Source organism: Phyllostomus discolor, chromosome 11, assembly GCF_004126475.2.
Source record: "Phyllostomus discolor isolate MPI-MPIP mPhyDis1 chromosome 11, mPhyDis1.pri.v3, whole genome shotgun sequence".
Lineage (NCBI taxonomy): Eukaryota > Metazoa > Chordata > Mammalia > Chiroptera > Phyllostomidae > Phyllostomus > Phyllostomus discolor.
The window spans coordinates 1,672,246-1,693,278 of NC_040913.2; the positions used below are offsets into that span (position 1 = coordinate 1,672,246).

General features: G+C 57.6%; 1 protein-coding gene across 3 annotated transcripts in view; it reads left to right on the forward strand.

The window, feature by feature from the left end:
• Positions 1-21,033, forward strand: part of DCLK1 (doublecortin like kinase 1) — a 217,366-nt gene that overhangs the window by 116,143 nt on the left and 80,190 nt on the right. For all 3 annotated transcript variants that reach the window (XM_028526508.2, XM_036011189.1, XM_028526505.2), the window contains exon 5: positions 19,985-20,101. In XM_028526508.2, the coding sequence (XP_028382309.1) occupies positions 19,985-20,101 (117 nt within the window). The remainder of the gene's footprint in view (positions 1-19,984; positions 20,102-21,033) is intronic.

Below are 21,033 nucleotides of genomic sequence, written 5' to 3' on the forward strand. Positions count from 1 at the left end.
GTGTCCTTCAGGGGCTGTCTCCCCAGCAGGGCCCCGTCGGGGACGGGGCAGGGACGGGCGACACATGTCGGACACTGTGGTGCCTGTTGCCCAGCCGTCGTGGTAGATGGAAACCCACAGCGTGGAAGGAGGGTGGCTCCCACTCCTGCTAACGATGGAACAGTTCTCCCCCGTCACCAGCTACACACGTGCTGGGCAGTGTGTGCCCCTTGACCCGGCGCCTTTCTCGTTTTCTCTGGAGGAACAGGCACAAGGAAGTCCGGGGTCAGAGAGACCATAGGACACCCCCAAGGCTGCACAGTGAGTGCGTGGCAGGACTGGAGGGTGACCCCAGACCTGCCTGCACCCCCCCCACCCCCAACACCCTGTCTCAGCCCAGAGAACCGTATCGGGGCCACTCACGGCTCCCAGGGATTTGAAAGTGGCCGCGGCGTCTCGTGGCTGGCAGTCAGCACAAACGTTTAGCCTCTGCTGAGTGACTGCCAGTGGCGACTGTTCTTTTCGCTTCTGAGAGGCTGCCCCGCTCTCGTCTCCCAACATGCCAGGCGGGCTGTGCCGTCTGGTGGCAGACTGTGACTCACGGTGACTGACTCAGCGCCACCCGCCTCGTCCTTCCTCCTGCAGCCTGACGCCCCCCCCCCCCCCCCCCCCCCCCCCCCCATCAGCCTGAGTACCCAGAGCCCCGAGCGCTCTTCCTCAGTGCGGTTCCTCAGGCCCCCGACAGCTCACCGAGCCCTGGGGGCCTTCGGGTGACTCGGACGCCCTGCCAGCAGCTGGGGGAGGGACGGGGGTGACTCAGCCTGGCACCCAGCTGGGAGTCAGCTCAGCACTCTGGGGCATCTTCCGAGCCAGAGCAGAGCGCAGGCCCCCGCGGGTCCCAGGAGAGCCTGGTTTCCGAGGGCCCCGCTGGCCGCCCTCAGCTGCTCCCCCCTGGCTTCTGACCTGGGTGCAGGGCTCCGGGGGCTCTCCAGGCTGCCTCCTCTCCCGGAGCCGTTTCCAGTCCTTTCTGGCTGGCTCACTCCAGTCCCTCGGGTGCTGGGGAGACGCCCCGTCGTTTCAGGGGCCGAGGAGAGGCCGCCCGGCCCCCCATGCCCAGAGCAGCATGTTCAAGCATTGGCCCCCGAGCGAGTGCCCTCTGGGCCTCTGCTTGCTCGGGGCGAAAGCCAGTGGCACACACCCCGAGACCAGCTCCGAGGAGCCCCAAGACGGCGGTGGGCTTCGGGCCCCCTGGGTCTGCGTGACTCTGGGGACGTGTCTACGAGCTGGTCCCTTCATCGGGCGTCTGGGAGGGTTAGCATGGTGACAACGCATGCCGGGGGTCTGACAGAGTCCCTGACCGGGACTGGCGCCCAACAAAGGTCCGTGTGTTCCATCTCCGTGGGGTCCACCAGGTTCCCCCACCCCCCGCATGCCTGTTCCTCAGTGTCACTCACACTCCTCCCACGCCCCCACTCAGCGGCCCCTGACAGCCCCCAGCCTGTTCACGCTAAGCTGTCGTCCCTGCTGGTCATGTGGGGACACACTGGTGAACGAGCCTGCTATTTTCTCCTGCTACGTGTCCTTCCTCTCCGCTCTGCTTAGGAAATCCGAATCAGACATTGTCCCCTCCTCCTCTGGCTGGTTCCACCCACGGCGCTCTGCACGTGGTCCTGCTGCTCCCAGTTCAGGGCATGGGCAGATGCAGGGCAGGTCTGTGGGGGGGAGGCATGGCGGATGAGCTTGCAGAGGATGCTGGGAGACACATAGATACTGTGTGGTTACAGACTGATGCACCTCCGTACACCTGGACGCATGCACACCCCCCAGGAGAAAGGGTCTGTCACTCCCTCCATGTACGACAGCAACCGGGAAAGCGTCATGAGGTCCGAAACAGGGACCGACGCATGGGATGTGCTGGAAAATCTATAAAAATGGCTCTGGGGGTGCCCCGTGGGTGGGCTTGAAGGGGAATGCAAGAGCTGGTGATTGTGAGTCTGTCTTCTCTGCCCGGCTCTGTGCTGGGCACCGCATGGGGCAGGGATTCGTGTAACGGGGGTGCCGCCCCCCTCCCCCCACATTACAGAGCAGCCGTGTGAGCTCGGGGGAGGGAAACGATCCCTCTCGGGAGCCGAGAGAGAGGTGGGTGCAGCCCGGGGCCTCACCTGAGATCTGGCCTTCCTCCCCACGATGCTAGTGTCTCCTGGGGGAAGAGGAAAGGGGGGAGCCCAGGTGAGACCTGAGAACAGAGTGATTTCCTAAGGCACTCAGACCCCTTAGGGTCCCAGGAGGAGCCTCAGCGCCCACGGCCCAGAGGGCAAGCGCCCCCTTCAGGCCGCAGCCCGTGGGCATCGGTGTTCCAGGGGGTCCAGCACGTGGCCCAGGAGGGCTGAGTGTGGCCCAACACACAACTGTGCATCTACTTCAAACACGATGAGACGTTTCTGTGATCACCGGTTGCAATGTATTTAACACGTGGCCCAAGACAACTCTTCTTCTTCCCGTGTGGCCCAGAGACGCCGAAAGGTTGGACAGCCCTGGCACACGTCCTGGCCCTAGGGGAGGTTCAAAGAATCTATCTTCTGCAGGGGAAAAAAAAAAACACAAAAAAACAAAACACCTTTGGAACTGCCGGAGTCAAGGCTTTTCCTCGCAGGCTTGTTGAAGGCGCTCTGGGGCCTGCGCTGCCGGGGACGGCGGGCGGCTGGAGAAGTCTTCCCGGACCCGGGAAGGGAGATGCTTGACTCCCCAGCTCGTGAGTCTGCTAGCTCTAGGTGAGGAAGAAAAAGTGTTGTGTTTTTTTTTTTAAACTTAAATCAGCAGCAAAATCTACTTGTTTTTGAAACTCTTGGGAAGGACAACTTCTTGTTGGCTTCGCCAACAAATTGTAAGTCAACTGATCACACAGGAGAACTCGCATCATTACTGGCCTTTGCCGTCTTCAAAGCGCTTTCCTGAAGCTAGTGGGCTGAGCCCCACGGCTCGCTGAGTGGCGGGGGAGGCCCGCCCGGGGCGTCTGTGCGTCCGGGCCGGCGGAAGGCAGACGGTGGGGCGCCGCACAGCCCGAGGCGGCGGCTCAGCCACACCTGCCGGGCTGGCCGTGCTGCACGGCCGAACGGGATCGTAAGTGGTGCGGTGGGCGTTCAGGCCCTTCCGAGCCAGGGCCAGTGCTGTTCTCCCACCCGGCCTAGCACGGGGCAGGAGCCCACCCGGGGCAGGCCAGCCCTGCGCCAGGGGTCAGCCCGCACTGGAGATCAGTCAGCTCTCGCGTTTCTCCGCCGGCAGTTGGGTATTTGGAGTCCTCTCTCCTGGCTCACGTGCTTGAGAGCTCCCCCCAGCCCCCTCCCTCCCACGTCTCAGGTTTGCATCCGCGTGACCCCCAGCGACTAGCGGGCACGGCAGCGCCCCGTGCAATTACAGAGCAAACTGCATCTCGTGGAGGAGTACAATGGTTCCGAATCTAGTCGCTGCATTTTTAGAAAGGGGGGAAAAACGTTATCTGTGAGTTACGAGAGGACATGGCATGGACACGTTTCTCTCTGCTCGCCACTTGACGTGAGCGCGCCTTAGGCTGTCGGGAGCGAGCACGGCGTCTGAGCACGCGCACGTACAGTGGGGGACGGAGCCCAGGGCGGGGCTCCGGCGGGGCTCCGCGTGTTCCCGAGTCCGCCCTGTGCTCCAGGCTGCGCCGGGCCCCCGCCCTGGCCACACCGCACCCCCCCTCCGGGAGTCTCCAGGGCCAACGTGCGGGTCACACGCGTGGTGCGGTCTCCAGCCGGCCAGAGGGCACCCCCACCTGGCGCCTTGCCACGGGAAACGCAGGGCTAATCTGTGCTGGAAATACCTTGGGATAACGAATTACTTCGCAAACGCCACTTCCTCGGGTACTTAAAACACGCAGGTGGAGGGCCATGTGGCCGGGAGTCCGGTGGAGCCTCCCAACTACAAACGTCCGCTTTCCAGTGGTTTCTGCTTTGTGGTTAATTGGAAGCCTCAGAAAATGATCGAGAACATGGACACGAGGCTTGGCTTGCTTTCCCCTTTGCTCTCCGCCTCCTCCTGGGAGCTCGGCCCTCCGCCTCCCGAGACGCTGCTGCACGCGCTCCGGTCAGAGGCAGGACAGGTGTGCGGGGTGGGGGGTGGGCAGCTAGACCCAGAGGAGCAGAGCCAGGATGACGGGCCAGGTACTGGAGGTCCCTGGGAAGGGCTTCTGTGTTCAAACACAAAGGCTATGCGTGGTGTGTGTGCGCTAGGGCTGTTGGAGGGGTTTAGTCCGTGGGATTCTCAGGGGTTTGCTCCCCGGGGTTCCGGGGATGTTGCCGGGCTTCCTTGCAGGTACCAGCTCACCAACTGGGACCTGGAAGTCTTCCTGGCGGTTGGAAGGCACCCCACCCCCCCAGAGCCTGAAGGTCTGATTTGGAGCATTTGCAGCCTGCGGCTGGCTGCCTGTCACTCCCATCCTTAAAACCAAATCCCCTGAGTCCGCTTGCTTGGCCCCTTGTTTGGAAACACCTACCGGTCCCTGCGGATGTTTGTCCACGCACAGGTCTGGGGGTTGGGACTGGCTTTGCGTAGGAACCGCCGTCCCCTGTGGCACAGCCGTCACTGAAACGTCTCCACCGAGGTGCAGTCACTCCCCTTCGAGTAGCCCCTTAGTCCTTTTTCCTTTTTAATCAAACTTTCAGGATGTGGTTTTGAACAGCCAACTCCAAGGGTCGAAAGTAGGGAGCGTGGGTTAGGGACGTGCTGCCTCGGGGAATGATAACGTGGAAGAGGCTCTGAAACCCCGTGGCCCGGCGCTCACTGCCCGAGTCACCTCCTCCACTCGGGTTCTCACGGGTGACCTGCAGCCGTGGGAATTCTGTGACTTTGGAGAAAAAAGATCTTTCCATTTCTTCATCCTCCAAATTGGTGGTGTATTCTAAGGCTTAATGAATTAATTGCTGCAAATGCTTAATATGATACTATCGTACTTAGGGTTTACTTATTTTTATGTTTTCTTTCACCAAGGAGAGCACTTAACTTCCTCTTGGGAAATTTGGGGTACAATTAGTAGCGATTCCCAAGGATAATGTCCCAATAAATGTTTCTTTAAACTATTTATTCGCTACTTAGTGCCTCGTAAAACTATTTGCACAACCCCGGGTGCTCCGCAGTCATTGTCATCCCTCAAGTTCATGGCTCTCCTGTTCCCACTGGGTTGAACGATGGGATGGCACCGTGTGCCAGGCCCCGAGCTGGATGCTGGGAGTACAGTGATGAGTCAGCCAGCTCCTGGCCCTCAGAGAATTCCTTTGTGATTTTCCTCTGGAGAGAGAACCCATTAAACACAACACAAAACAAACAAACAAAAAAACCACTCAAAATTTAGCAGCCTCCAAAAATATGAGGTTAGTATTCTCCCTAACAATAATTTCACTAATAATGCCTTTCTACTCTTTAAAATGGTTTTCCTTTGTCTGACGCCGACATCACCAACTTGGGCTAAAAATGACCCAGGCCAGAATTAAGGGGAAACGTCCCACGCTCTCCGGCCCGCACCAGCTGAGGCTCAGTTCTGCGCTGCGAGAGACCTCTGGCCAGCGCGGCCTTCTGGCGAACCCTCTTCCTGCGACCTCACGTCCCTGCCGACACGGAGCCTGCCTGTGGCGACGTGGCTGAAGTCCCCCCCGCGTGCCCGGGGTCTCAGAGTTTGCTCGGAGAAAGCACTTCGCAACAACTTACAGCAAGAATCACATTTACCGTTTCCTACTTCGCCTTGGGACGCGAGCCTGGGCTGCCGAGTGGTTTGAGAGCCCAGAGAGCCTTGTTCTGTGCGTCTCCATGAAAAATCGTTTATTCGAGAAGACGCTGAGGAAGGAAAACAAAACACCGTTTTGTAACCCCTCCCCCTCCAGAGGTGTGGAGAGGCGCCGAGTGACCAGGTGCAGCGCTCGTGGTCGGACGCCGTCTCGGGAAGGTGGTCGCTGGGGCGTGGGGTCGGGGGAGGTCATGCCACACGGGAACGTGGTGCGCCGAGGGAAGAGACAGCTCCCAGTGGCTCTGCCCACCCCTCTCAGACCCACTTTACGTTCAAACCCACGGTTCTCTTTACGCCAGCCGGCCTGGCTGGTGTCCTTTTCCTCCCCTGTTGTTGTTGCAAATGGGCCGCTCAGGTGTGACGACAGTCGGTTTGGGGTCTCGTTGCCCCCCACGAAGTCTCCCCAGGACAGGCGGCGCTTCCTGCTAACGTGCCCTTTCGCTCTTTGGGGTGGACATTTCTCCGGCATCCCGACTTCACGTGTCCTCGCGAGACGGAGCTAACCAGCTCCTCGAGGGCCTGGGGTAATGAGAAGTGTGTCTTACTCCTTCCTGGAGCTTCCCCTGGAAGACCGGGCAGGGACCGCCGTTTAGCGCACAGGTGAGGAGATAACTCACCGCGGCCTGCTCTTCGAGGGCGAGGTGTTTACCGATGTTGTGTCGGCCCGGGGGATAATCTTGTGCCTGTAGTTGGAACTTACTCAGGCCTTCGCAGCCTTGCAGTGTGTGTTTGAAGTTGACCTTGGGAAGCAGGAATGGAAGGGGATTAAAGAGACCCACACTAGGAGGAAAGAGTCAACCTGATCAGCCACATCTTGTGCCGTGCGCTGTCACAGGTCACGTAGTGTCGGCCCAGGTAATGGGACACTCTCGTAGGTGTGTCTGAAGGCTTCTGCAGTACTAATACAGCTGCCTGTTAGGGCTCCGGCTGGCGTGGCTCAAGTGGATTGAGCACCAGCCTGTGAACCAGGGGGTCACTGGTTCGATTCCCAGTCAGGGCACAGGCCTGGGTTGTAGGCCAGGTCCCCAGTAGGGGGTGTGAGAGAGAGGCAACCACACACTGATGTTTCTCTCCCTCTCTCTAAAAGTAATTAAATAAAATCATTTAAAAAATAAAGTTGCTTGTTGGTGATATAGATGGTCTCTTCTAAAATTTTATTATTATGAACTCAAAAATTAAGAGTAAAAATTCAAGTGTTTTAAATACAAGAAACTAGTTTTGTGCGTACGTGAAGGTTAAATACAATTCTGTCAGCTACATTGTCCTTTCTCAGGTGCCAGTGCTTCTGTGGGATTTCCGAACTGAGTTCCTTGTTCTCAGTTTTGTTGCATTGGGGAGCGGGTGCCCCGAAATTTTTAGGTTGCACTCACAGGACGGGGAGAGTTAGCCCTCCGCCTACCAGAACCACCGGTGGCATTCCCCACCTAACTGATGACAGGAGCTGGTTGGTCTGCCGCTTTAACCACATGCCCGGTTCTCGTGTCCAGCCTGTGGTCACCTAGCCTTCAGCAGGACGGAGGTTAACCGAGTGCCGCACTGTTCCCACGCTGCTCGCCATCCCTCGAGCAACGTTGCCAAGTGACGCATCCTGCTCGTCGTCAGCCCAGCCGTCCCCTCCTGTTCATCAAGCTCCCAGAGCTCCATGTTCGCTGCTTCTCTCCACGACCCAGTCCGACCCCTGCACCCCGTCCCCCACCCTCCGCCTTCCTGGCAGACGCCGGGTCTCACGGCATCCCCAGTGACTCCCGGGCTGCTTTGCTCGCCTCCAGCTTTGCGTCCCTTACATCCGCCCTTCCTGCCGAGTCTTCATGTCCCCTGTAAAACGGTCACGTCCTTCCCATTCTCTGAAACACTTGGACAGACCAGCGGCCTCCCTGCCACCCTGTGCCTGTCCCCTGGGGGTAAAGCCCGTATTCCTTTAAACAGTCCCGAAGACCCCGCATCAGGGGCTGCCCCTGCCTCTGCGGGCTCTTCTTTCCTTCCCTGTTCTCCTCGGATGCGCCGGGCGTGGACCGCGTCAGTTCTCACTGCCCATGCGCTGCGCGGCCTCCGGCCTCTCCTGCCCCGACTCACGCGCTCTCTCTTCACCGGGGTCACCTTGGCATTGGCCTCTCCCGGGAGCCGGCCACGCACACCCAGAGGGGATGTGTCCCTCTTCTGGGCTTCCAGGCCCCGGCATGGCCCTCGGCCCCCTGTCCCAGCCCGCTGGATGCTGCATGTAGACGCTGTCTGAGTCCAGATGCACCCTCTCCCCCCGGCCCCCAGGGCAGCTGGCCCAGGCCACAGCGCCTTTCCTGCGCCGTGCTGGTGCCGCGCAGGAGCCGCGCCAGAGCGCTCCGTGGCGGAGCCCTGCCAGACTGCGCTGTGAAGAGCATTGCCGGTTTCTATTACTTGTACTTGTCATCTTTCTTAAGATAATACATCCACTATAAAACATTTTGATGGATTAATTTAAAAGAAAAAGTGGGAAACTATGCATTGTGTTAATATTTTGCAAGTATAAACATGTTTCTAAGTAGGGCCCGATGGCCTCACTAGAATTCTGTAGTTGCTGAAAGACTATTATGTTCAGCACCTTCTCTCTTTGCTTAAATGAGGCTGTAGGTTCTTTAATGCTCACCAGGTACCAGGAAGGATGGACCAGGGAGGATGAGGAGAACCAGATTATTTGTCTCTATTTTTTTAACAAGCACAGGTTTATAAAAAGTACTTAAATACATTTCTGCTAATATTTTTAGTCAGGAAAAAAATTCTCCCTCTGAATGTCTTTAAACAGGGCCTGGTACTCTCCTCTGTTTCGGAACTAGAGCGCCAGATTAGTGACAAAAATACAAGTTTACCTTAGCTCAACATTGCAGTTTACTGGGTAAGCATTTGAAGCTGATCAGTCTAGCCACAAAAGCCAGTGATCCACTGTAGTCATTTAGTGAATTACTTTGCCAGAGAGAACTCCCTCGTGGGTTGCCACAGTGACTCCCGTGTTCCATGGCACAGGGCCAGATTCAAACAGAGTACCGTGACATCAGGCAGCTTCCCCCCACGTCAACCACCATGTCTCCCTTCTAACCAGACCTTTCATTCAAAGCCCAGAGTCACTCCAAAACCCTGGGTCCCGTCCTGTCCGATGGCTGTCTGCCTGGGACCCCGATATTCATTAGCCTTGAAATACCGTAACCCAGGGACGCACATGAGGTACTGCATGGGGAGCCCCTTTCAAGCCCCATTGGACCCCTCGTTTTAGAGGTGATCTCGAAACAGGTTTAGGGGAAATAAGTCAGGGTTTCGACCCTTGTCTGCTTTCTCCTAATAAAAAGGAAAAGGAAAGAGGCTTTAATTTAAATGCTCCTAACCGTTTTCTTCTTTTCCCCACTCTAGAACAGATGATGAAGCACACCCACCCAGGGATGGGACTTAGTGCCTGTCATTCAGAAGAGAAAGGAAAGCCCATGTGTGGCTCATAAAGAGACCACTTTGAAATTAAACTGTACAACCAAGGGTTTTATTAGGCAGATGAGGCGAAGGATACTTCTCATTACCAAGAAAGTCAAGTTAAGAAGGAAGCACGAGAAACAGGATAGTAAATATTACGCTTTTTGGCAGAAGGGAGCAAAGGAAATCTTAAGTTTTTAGAGTAAGACGCAGAGAATTACCCACAAGTATCCACTCGCTTTTAAAATGTCTCCCTTACGTTTCATGAATGTGAAAGAATTTAGAAAGCAACGTTTGTTTGGGAATTTTTTTTTCATCCAGGAAATGTTGGTCATTCATAATTTTCATTTGCTGCATATGAGGTCTGGGAAAAGTCCAGCCATTGTTAATATCATGAGAACGGTTTGCATGACATCAGTGTCACCTGGCAGCCAAGGAGGGTGGACTGGAATGTGCATGGGTGAGTAATGATGACTTCACTGTATTAGTCAGTGGGGGCAGTAGAAGCTGTTGAGTGAGCATGTGTACTGTGTGGTCGTTGCATTCAAAATGACTGAATGAGTAGAGCAATGAATCTGCATCAAATTTTGCCTTATGCTTGAACATTTCCCCATGGAAACTCTTCAGATGATTCAGGAGGCCCCAGCTATGGGCAACTGGTGACTGACAGTTTCATCCTGACAACTCATGCCCACTCATGCATCACATCTCATGCAGAGTTCTTTGGCAAAATATTAAATCACCCAGGTGACTCAGCCCCCCTACAGCCCAGATTTGGCACCATGAAACTTCTGGCTTTTCCCAAAACTAAAATCACCTTTGGAAGGGAAGAGATTTCAGACCACGGATGAGATTCAGGAAAATATGACTGGGCAGCTGATGGCAAGTGGGAGAACTGTGTGAGGTCCCAAGGGGCCCGCTTTGAAGGGAACTGAGGTGTCATTGTCCCATGCACAATGTTCCTTGTATCTTCTTCAGTAAGGGTCTCTATTTTTCACAGTACACGACTGGATACATTTTGGACAGACCTCATTATTTGTGAGCACACTTCCCTCTAAAGGCCTCTATTTGCATTGCTATGGCTCTTCCCTTAACAAATGACGTGGTCTGCGATGTAAGTGATCAGATTACACCCCAGACCAGTTCCCAGATAACGATCTTCCTCAGGTTTTCATAGAGTAAGAAACAGACTTTTGCTTTAAAACTGGTAATAACAGCCTCTCCCCACATTCCCATTTCCATATCCTCCTAAAAAATCTTCTCCCCTAAAAATTGACATACAAGAAGCAACGTGAAATGAGAGGGTTGAGAAGCTAACAGCATTGTCGGCCCTAAATAAACAGGCAGCCAGACATTTCTCCAGCAAAATGTAGTCACGTTATCCGGGAACAGCAAACCATAGGAACTCGCAAACACAGCCCACCGGGAAAGCACGTGCAAGTCCCCAGAAACAAAGGCAGGGCCCTCTTTTATAGAACCTGGCGTGAGGCTGTTGTAACGCAATCATTCATTGGGGGAAACAGAAAGTTGGAAGTAAGGTGACTTCTCATTGGCTGAGTGTCAGCAGCCTCCCATTGGCCGAGCCGTCCCTAGGCGAGAAGGGATCTTTCTTCCCCTGCCTGGGTGGTCAGTAGCGTCACTTCCTCTCTGAGCGGCGAGGCCCGGGCACTTCCGGTCAGGCTCCGCAGGCAGCTGCCCGGGACGTTCTGTAGATTCTTTTCCACTGCAGGCTCCATGCGCGCTGAGCCCCCAGGTCCCGCCCGGGAAATCCAGCGGCCAGGCGGCCAGGGCGAGCGCCAGAAACCAAGGCCGATACCTTGTCTGGTCGGGCAGCGGTTTAGCTGGGCTCCCGAGCTCCGAGACCCATCTGCGCTGCTCGGGCCCAGGCCCCGCAGCGTGGGGCTGTCCCACCGGTTTGGCCGTGCACAGGTGTTCGCGTCACCGTCTCACCTTCTCGCCTTCCAGTCACCGGCGGCGCTCGGAAAGCCTGTGGTCCGCACGCGGCGCGCCTCGCTGTGTTCACCTGCTGTAGGCCGCAGGGCGGGGCTGCTGGGACGAACGCCCCCTTCGTCCCAAACGTGCTGCTCAGAAGCGTGCCTTCCCGGTGCAGTGCGCGCTGACCGTTAGGAAAGTCGCCGTGGGGCTGACAACGCGGGTTGTTATTGGGGAGGGTGGCCGGGAGCCGGACGCCAGGGACCCAAAGTTCGGAACGGGGTGACAGTTCTGCAAAGGGCGGTGTCGAGAAATGCGTCTCCTACTCCAACGAGGGACTCTCTGTCTGGGTTTCAAGTGTGTGGCCCTATTTAAGATTTATTTCTTTTAATTATATTTTATTGATTATGCTGTTACAGTTGTCCCAGTGATTCCCCCTTTGCCCCCTCCCCCACACCCCCAACTCCCTCAATAACCTCCCTCGTGCTTTTCTTTGTCTCCAAAACTATGGACAGCCTGTACGAACGGTCCTAATGGGACAATTGCCAGGCTCATGTACTAAGTCATTGACAAAAAGGAAGCAATTTATTTCATCGTCGTTTCCTGGGTTCGGTCGGTCATGCGCAGAAAACATTTATTCGCAGCGCGTGCTTCTCCAGGGGGTCTCTCCGCAGGCGCCTTCACAGCACAACGCTTGTGGCAGAAACACCGCTGTGCGGCCCAGCGGGGCGCTGTGCTAACATCTTCGTTCCTTCAGGGCAGGCACTTGCGTCAGATCCCAGGAAGTCCTTAATTGCAAAGCCTGCTGATGTTTCGAACAACATGTAGACCCTTGCGGGGAAATGCGATTGGCTGCGGTCCTCTTGAGTGTCTCCTTGGAAGGAAATAAAACCTTTCTCAAGATCTCATTCTTCCTTTATTATCGAGCAGCTTCCCCTGCCATCTAAGGGAATTTCCGCCACAATGTCAATTCCCTCTTATTTTATGAGCAGAATGCCTTCCACCGTCTCCGTAGTAATCGTGATGCAGAAGCAATCACAAAATATTTCGCAGGTTTTATTTCTTTGATCTATAGAATCATTATCTTTGCATTTTAAGGCTCTGATTATTTTAATTTTGAGATGATGGGGAGACAACCCAGCAGTCTGAGTGATGTATAAAAATATGAATTTGAAGCCTCGGGCAGGGGATGTTTAATTCAATTCCCAATTTTATTTTTGTGCTCTTGCAAACACACACATCGGTGTTAACTGTCTTCTTCCCTGAAGCAGCTAAATTTTATTAACGCCTGCGATGGTTCCTGTTCCTTAAAGGCTAAACCTCCAAATTAAATTCTGTCCCAGGGAGACTTTGCCCAGAAGTAGATTTGTGTCATTATTCTTGAGTGTCACACGGTCCCTTTATAACCGTGCAAGTGCAGCCTGTCATTTGTCATGGCCTTCTCAGAGCTTTCTTCTGCACTGGGGTCTGAAGGCTAATTCCAGCTCTTATTGTTAGGGTTTTTCACCTCAGCTCCCCACTGAATTGTTACTGTCTCCTCACTGAGAGGGAAGTGCAGGCTCAAAGGTAACTCGGGGGAATTATCTTCCCAAGTTTCGGCTTTACCTCCAACAAGAAACCAGAGATCATCAAGTCTCACTTACACACAGTGTGGACTCGGTCTGGACCCGACCTCCGGCGCCGGCAGCCTTTCCTGGTGGCCCATCCCTGTTTCCAATCAGGCTTGATGTCCACGTCACAGAATATCTGGGCAAGGGCATGTGACGTTCTGGAAATGTCCTTCGTGCTTGAGCCCTTCCCCCCAGCAAGAACCTGGTTTTTCTGCTTTAACTGACCAGGCCACGAGCTGGCCAGGGCAGGCCCACTCGCTCGGGGCCCTTGTTAACTGGCCCCTGGGTACTTCTCTTGAGCCTGTCAGTAGAGCACTCACTCTGGGCCTCCGCAGTCGCAGCAGCCACCCAGGGTCCTTCTGTGAACGTAGACATTCCCAGGCCACGGCGTCACGTCCTCCAAGCAGTACAGCGTCGTTGGCCCTAATCACATGAATGGCGTGGCATCTCTCGAGCAAAGTGGTTTATTCGGGAGCAACAAGGGACTGCAGTGGGAGGGACGAGGTCTAATCAGGAACCACGAACCCCAGGTGAGTCCCGCGGAACGAAGGCGGGGAACATTCTTTTACAGCGGCCCGAGGTGAAGGAAGGAAGTGATCGGTGGAGGGAGCTGACATCCACGTCGGCCAAACCTGGGGAAGGAAGGCGGGAGATGTGCCCGGGGGGGGGGGGGCTTCCTTCACGCGATCAAGGGAGAATACGAGCTGGGATCTCGGACCCCAAGGAAATGATGTCCAAGGAAAAGGTCCAGCAGTGGTTCTCAATGAGGGGCAACAGGCTGCCCCGCCTGGACAATTGGTGACGAGTGGAGACACTTCTGGTCACCACAACCAGGGAGCTGGTGCTGGCAGCTGCTGGGCGGAGCCCAGGGGTGCTCCTAGCAGCTGGCCCTGATCGGGTGGGGACGTGCGGGGGCAGGACAGACCGAGCTCCGTTCTAGGGAACGAAGACCTCGCACGACAAGGTGCGGAACAGCTGTTCTGGCCTCAGGTCTGGACGCCTCCCCCCTTTTCTCCTCTCTCCCGGGACTGGAACTCGGGGACCACGCAGTGAGCCAGCTTAGGACGTTCAGGGGTGACAGCCAGCAAGGTGGGGGGGAGCCGGGGGTGTGGCTGTGAGCAGAACCGACGCCATCTCTGCGTCCCAGATTCCGAGTCACTTTCTAAGTCCCACGCTGTGCCCTCAGCCCAGCCTCGCTGTCCTTGGACAGCACGTCGAAGTCTTCTGGTAGAAGACGATGCACGGCCCTGAAAACGTGACCACAAGCAGTTGTCGATGGTCCTGGCAGGAGGGCGTGACAACCGAGATGAAGAGCACGCTGGTGATCCCATGAACAATCACGGCGGGGCGCTCCCGCATTCTTCGCCCCTTTTTCTCCTCGATTACAAGTGTCCGAGTTGTATAAAAAGGCGCCATCACAAGAGTCTGTTAGCGGAGAACCCTCCGCGCAGAACCGCCGCCCCGCCCTCCCGCTCCCACCGGGTCTCTCTGCAAGTCCACCACCCAGTGACCAGTCCTGTTCTCTTCTCTGGACGGGCCTGCGGCGGGCGTCGGTCTGAAGACACACCTTCAGGGCGGCCACGCCTTCGCCTGACCCGCGGACCCCGGGCCACCGGGCGATGTCCCAGAGCAGAGCCGCCCAGCCACCTGCTGTGACCACCCCCCACTGCTGTGCTGGGGGCAGGGGAGTCGACATTTGCTTGACTGTTCGAGGAAGCGGGGTATCTGGAGGAGGGAGTCGGCGCTGCTACCGAAACGGCAGGTCTGCGGGGTGACGGGGAGGAGTCGGCACAGAACGTCCCGGCGCCTGCCGCCAGCAGAGCCTGCAGACGTTAGGTAACCGGCTTTGCGCCTCCAGCGCCCCGGCGAGCCGCGGGCAGGCGGGAACGCGCGGCGCCATCTGGCGGGCCCCGCCCGGTGGCGGAAAGCGTGGCGGCCGGTCTAGGTGCTGGGTTTAGGCGCACGCGGCCGTATTTTTAGAAAGTACTTAAAAATCTCAGTTTCTGGGACTCCGAAAGATGCCTGAGCTCCCAGTCAGTCTGCTACATACCTTCTTTTTAAAAACCATGGTCGAGAGTTTTCGAGCTGACTGCATTTGTTCCAGACAGACGTGCTGCAGACCCCGCTTAGGCCCGTGACACAGGCCCCACGGCCCACGGGCCGGGCGTGCACTGTGGTTTCAGCAGTGACCTGCAGTGACCTGCAGTGACCTGCAATCCGGGCGGCACCGAAACGAGGGGAGGACAGGCACAGTCCCCACGGGCGCCCACGCCCGGGTCTCCCGCCAACGCCGCCGCAGAGCTCGGAAGTCATTATGCTCCCACGGGAAGTAAACTGAGTCATCAGTCACCCCAGCACGGCTCTGGGAGGCTCACCCACGCCGGCAAGGGGGAGGGTAATCCGGACCGCGAGGCTCGGAACCATCAGGCAGGAGGAGGTGAAGCCCCCGGCCACAGGGGGCGCTGGAGAGCAGGCCGGACAGCGACTTGCGGGGGCAGGAGGGCAGGCGGCAGTTGACTCACTGACCTGGATACCCTGCCCCTGCCCCTTCCCAGGGGCTGCCTTCCGCCGACCCAGGGCATGGGACCCGTAGAGCAACTGGCCGGAGAGCTCGCGAGCAGCGGGAGTGGCGAGGGTTCTCTCCTGGCCACGGGCTGGAGGCAATACAGACTACGGGGTCTCTAGCACAGAAGGTGTTTCTCTGATTCCTCTGCACGTGGCCGCGGAGAAGAGCAGCGGCCCTCCTGGAGGCTTTGCGCCTTGGCCAGGGCGAGAGGGGGCTAGAGGGGGCTTGTCTGTATAATCAGGACGGGGAAACCCCCGAGCACCCGCTGCCCCTGCCGGGTTCTTCTGCACACCGGCCTGCCCCCTGAGCAGCTCGGAGCCCCTGGGCTTAGGGCGGGGATTCGTGGCGGGGAGGCTCCACCGAGAGTGTTTTCACTGGGGCTGGTGTTCAGAAGAGATAGAGGAGTAAAACGTTCCTTGTTCAAAGACCGTTCTCTGGCCAGCACGTCGCAGACTCTGTCCAGACCTGCGTGGGACTTCCCCTTGGCCTCGTTCAGGATCCTCCAAAGGGGCAGGTGGGCCCCCCGGCCGCACGGGTGTCCCTGCCGGGGGAGCCCAGGGGAGCTGCCGGTGGCCGTGTGGAACTCGGACGCGCCTCTGCTCTCCAGCGCCATCCCTGACACATCTGTCCGCCTCCCAGCCGCTCCTGGGCGTGGGGGCCTGCCTCCGGGGGGCGTCACGTCTGGGCTGTCCCTGCATCTGTCCGTGGCAGAGCCCAGCTTCCAAAGTCGGGCCCTGGGGGCAGCGGGGGCTCTTTCCACTGCTCTCCGACCCAACCCCCAGGGCCTCCGTGAAGCGGCTCTCAGTAGACAGGACAGGGGGAAGGCTACTTCCCCTTCCTCGGCGGGGCCCACGGGGACTCTCTGGGTCAGGCTGAACCAAGCCTCGCCCACTCGCTGTGGGAGAGTCAGTCCCCAGAGACCCAATTACCGAGCTGGACCTGATCTTCTGGGCGTGGGGTAGGCTGCGATCTTTAGTAGCGAGAGCACTGACCGCCGGCAGCCCCCCCGAGCGCCTCACTCACAGCCCTCTCGGGGGGGGCGGACGGGGTGCCCAGGGTGTCAGAATGAAGGGATTGTCCCCCGAAGGCAAACGCCCCCTCGGGAGAGGAAGAGCGAGAGCGGAGGTGGCTGCTTCCTCCTGGTGGAAATGAACTTGGGGGAAACACGCCTGGCTCTCTACTCCGCTGGCCTCAGGGGCCCTGGTTTGCAATGTTTCTCGTGCGTGGGTTTAAGCTCCCAGAGATCTGGCGTTCCCTCTAAAGTAATTAAACATTCCTCCCTGCACTTCCCTCCGCTATGAAATACCGCTCCCACTTAGATTTATTACAGTGGTTAAAATCTGAACTTCCGTGGGAAAGATGGCTGGAGTCCTTTGCATTTTTTTTTTCTCGTTTATGACCTGGAGCTGCACTTTTCTTCAGCTGGTTTTGCTTTCCTCCGTGGGGGGAAAAGCCCTTACTACAATTGTTTTGTTTCTGTTTCTATCATTCAACCTTTCAGAGTTATCCTCTCCTCCCCCCCACCCCCACCCTTAACTCTTGAAGGTCCACTCTGACCCTGAAGGCAACTGGTGCAAAGTTGGTAGTGAGCTGTCGCCTCACTGAAACTTCACTTCTGGGAGCTCATCGCTTCTTTTTGCTGATGCAGTAGACATGCTGATAACCTCGCGGCACTCGTGTGTTAGGCTTCTAATTCAGTGTTGGCAGGAGAAGCGGTTCTCTGCATCCTCCTCACTGTTCACCTGCTCGCCTGCTTGCCCCGGACCTCAGGCACGGACGGATGCGCTCTGGACTTTGCTCGAGATGGAACAGCTCGCTGAGGCCCCAGTGTCGGACCCCAGGGTGGGGAGGGGCGGCCCACCCAGAGGCCCAGGCTCCGATGCACGTTGTTTGTCTTTCTGAAGCTCGGTTTCCTCGTCTGTGAAGTGAGACACCGGGCCAGTTCCGTGCACAGTAAGAGAGCTTCATGCACGTGGTCACAGGATCGACAGCCGTCAGACCAGCGGTGACTGCGGTGACTGACTGGCTGCTGCCTGCCTTTCACGATGCCGGGTACCAGCTGGGGCCCGGGGGGCGGGGATGGCCGAGTAGCACGCGGATGCTTCTGACAGACGGAGAACGCAGTGAGAGAAGTAAACTCAAGAGACGCTACAGAAGCATGGTGTGAGCCCACGAGTGTTTTTCAGTTCTTCAAAAATTATGCTCAGTGAGATGAGCCAGGCCGTGAAAGACAAATACCATATGATCTCACCTAGAAGTGGACCCTGATCAACAAAACAAACAAGAAAGCAACATTGAACCAGAGACGTGGAAATCAAGAACAAACTGACAGTGACCAGAGGGTGGGGAGGGGGGATAGTGGGGAACCAGGTGGAAGGGGCAAGCAGAGGGACAAGTGGCAAGTGGCAAGGACCCATGGACATGGGCAACAGGGGAGAAGGGGGGTGGGCCGGGCAAGGGAGAGTAATGGGGGGGGAATGGGGACAGCTGTAATTGATCAACAATAAGCATTTTTTTTTAATTTTAAAAATCAAGTGAAATGTCTACATTTGCTCTGAGATTGAGCTGCCTAACTAAAATACCTCATTTCTTTCTGGTAGCTGGAAAAATGTCCACCGAGTGTGGCCAGATCGGTGCTGCAATAGGATGCCGACGCCCAGCCTGGGCCGGCGCCCGGGGCCACGGCCAGCGGGTCTGGCACTGGGAGCGAGCCGCGTGCGGCCGGCCCTGAAATCGCCGTCCCAGTTCGCGCCGTGGCTCCCAAATGGGTGTTGCCACCAATGTGCACCATCTGGAGACTTTCTGTTTCCACTCTTCGTTCTCGCTCACTCGATGCTGGGCCTTTAAAACTATTACTTCCAGTTTTTGTGGCTCTCAGCACTCACGCCCTGGGGCAGGGAGTCCTGGTCGCCCTGCCCTCGCTGCAGCCCCACGCTTGATCTAAAACGAGAACATGCCATGCCACGCAGAGCCGTCTGTGTCGCAGGCCCACGTTTCCAAACACGAGGCCCGTGAACTGAGAGGCAGGCAAGACCGGGTGTTTCTGGTTCCCCAACGAGGCTCGTCCCCCGTGGGCCTGCCGCGCCTGGGGTGCGGCGCACAGAGGACACGCGGTGGAAGTTCAGCTGGAAGCTGGCCCACGGACCCGCCGCACTGCAGTGACCGAGTCTGCCTGCCAGTGTCCGTGCAAGAGGCCAGGCCATGACCGAGGGACGCACGTGTGTGCACAGAGCCCGGGGCTGCCTGGACGTCCCCGTCACTGTTCCGAAGGCCTGTTTGTGCATGAGAACCTCCGCAGACACCCTCGGGGGCTGCCGGCCCCTGTGAGCGGTGCTTGTGGCTTTCCTTGTGTCTTCCGATGTTAATAAGTGTCTCGCTTTCTTCTGTCTTTCCATTTCTGCTGTGTCCATGTGCGTAGATTTTTTTCTTTTTTCAAGAACTGGGGATCTCTTGCAGGGCCACCCGGCTGGGCCCGAACAGCCAGCAGTGGCCCCAAGTGGCCGTTTCCACGGCCTGGCCACATGCAGTCAGGTCCCGATTCACGGCTCCCTCTGCCGTGGCCGTGAAGCCACGGATACTACAGCCCAAGGTAGAACTCCCTGCCGCCCCTCCCCTCCTATGCCTTCCTCTCTGTCCTGCTCCTCCTCCTGCTCCTCATTAAATGAAAGAGTGGGAATGCTCACGGTGCACTGTGGTGCGAAGAAGAGCTGGGAGCAGCTAGGTATGTGCAGACGAATCTGGATGTTGTTTCACCACAACATGAACAGAAAAAAAAATGAGGTTTGTATATCGCCCTCCAAAAAAATGTATCACTCAGTGTGGTTTTAATATTCTTCATGCTTTCCTGTCCACAGGGAGTGTTAATTACCATTACCAGCATAAGACTGTTTTTATTTATTAAACGTGGCTCCTCGAGAACGAGGCGTGTGGGTTGGTGCATCTTCACTGGTCGGTGCAGCGAACTAGGAGAGAAACAGAAAGCTCTTTGCTGGTTAGGATGCGTGGTACTGAACTGAACGAACATAGACACGAAGGACTTAGAGCGCATGGAGGCAAGGTCGTTTCCGAGCCTCCGACCGAAACCTTGTATCAGACAACAGGTCTCCTGGTTGCCAGGCTCCTCCGGGACGCTGGGGGCCGGTGAGGCCTGGTCTTGGCTCACTTTCCCTCTCCCAGCGAAAGCTGTCCTCTCCCGCCCACGCGAAGACCACAGCTCTATTGGGAGGGCTCCCACCAACAGAGAACTCGGGTGGGTGGAATCTTTCCCAAGGAGTGGACTATCCCATCACTTCCTACCTTGGTGTATGAGGACGACCTTTTGTCTAATGTTTTCTTGGGAGAGGGAATGTTTCACCCCAAAAGACACACATGGACACAACCGGGCGGGGGGAGGGGGGGCGCGTGGAGAGGAGCCCAGCAAACCCGCGTCTTCGCTAGCCTGCGGACCTCGCAGTCCGTCCAAAGCGCCGTCGGAAAGGAGGAGAGCTGGAAGGCGTGCAGCGTGGGTGGGGGGCCGCCGTTGCCCACCGTTTCCCGTGGCCCAGGTGTCTGCGTCCGCAGCAGGGGCGCCCGAGGGCGGCCGCGTCCTCGCCCTTCCAGCGTCGCCGTGCGCGTCCGCGGGGGTGTGCCGCGGCCCGCAGTGACTAACGCGCGCCTGTGTTCTCTCCGCAGAATGTCGCGTCGTGAAGTCCACCTCTTACACCAAAATAGCTTCGTCGTCCCGCAGGGGCGCCGCCAAGAGCCCGGGGCCGTCCCGGCGCAGCAAGTCGCCGGCGTCCACCAGCTCAGGTAAGGCCCCCCCGGGCAGGCGGCTGGGAGGGGCGCGCGGCGCGGAGGACCAGGGCTGGCGGAGGTCGGACAGCGTCCGCGCGGGGCTGTGAGCTTTGGAACGCGGTGGCGTGGCCCCGGGGCGGACACGTTGGCTGTAGGGCAAACCATGGAGCTCAGAAAACTCACTTCGTGGTGACCCGGGACACCCAGATTCGCGCAGTATTGATGTCTAGCGCCGAAACTACTGGTTCAGGCTAAGGACCCCCTCCCCCCAACCGGGGGTCTCGGCTAAAGCCGGTCTGTAGCAGGTGGGGCCGGCTTAGGGGCAGTTCCCAGCGGGGTATTTGCTGCCTCTCTGCTGAGGGCTGGTGCCCGCGAGGCTGCGGCGCTGCGGGCAGTGACAACAGCGAGGCCCTGGGCAGGGACAGCTGCGGGGACCCGGCCTGCGTCCTGTCTCTGTCCGGGGCTCCAGCACTGGTGTCCAGGGGACGCGTGCGCACAAGATGGCCGCCTCGGGCCCGCCCTGTCCCTCCGTGGTCTTGACGTGGACGTGAGTGAGTCAGGTTGTTTCGTTCTTGTCTTTGTGGGGGTTTGGGGCTGGGGTGTAAGGTCCGTTTCTCTGTTAATTGTTTTGTGAACGGTCTCACTGTGCAGTGGGTCATTAAATGATGCTTATTTACGTCTGGGCGGTGGTCCCCTGATCCCAGGAGGACGGTGATGCTCTCAGGGACAGGGACCGTGAGGGTCTGTGCAGAGGCAGCGGGGCCTGAACAGCATGGGGCCCCGGAGGGGTGGCACAAGGGATGGGGGCGTTCTCCTGGGGGGAGGGGAGGCCACCAGGCCGGCCTCTGGCCCCAGCCTGCACGTTCAGCGCTGCGAGGGCTGTCCCCTGTGCTTCCCCACAGCGAGTGACACTGAGATCTCCACAGGGAGCCCCAAGGGTGGAGGGT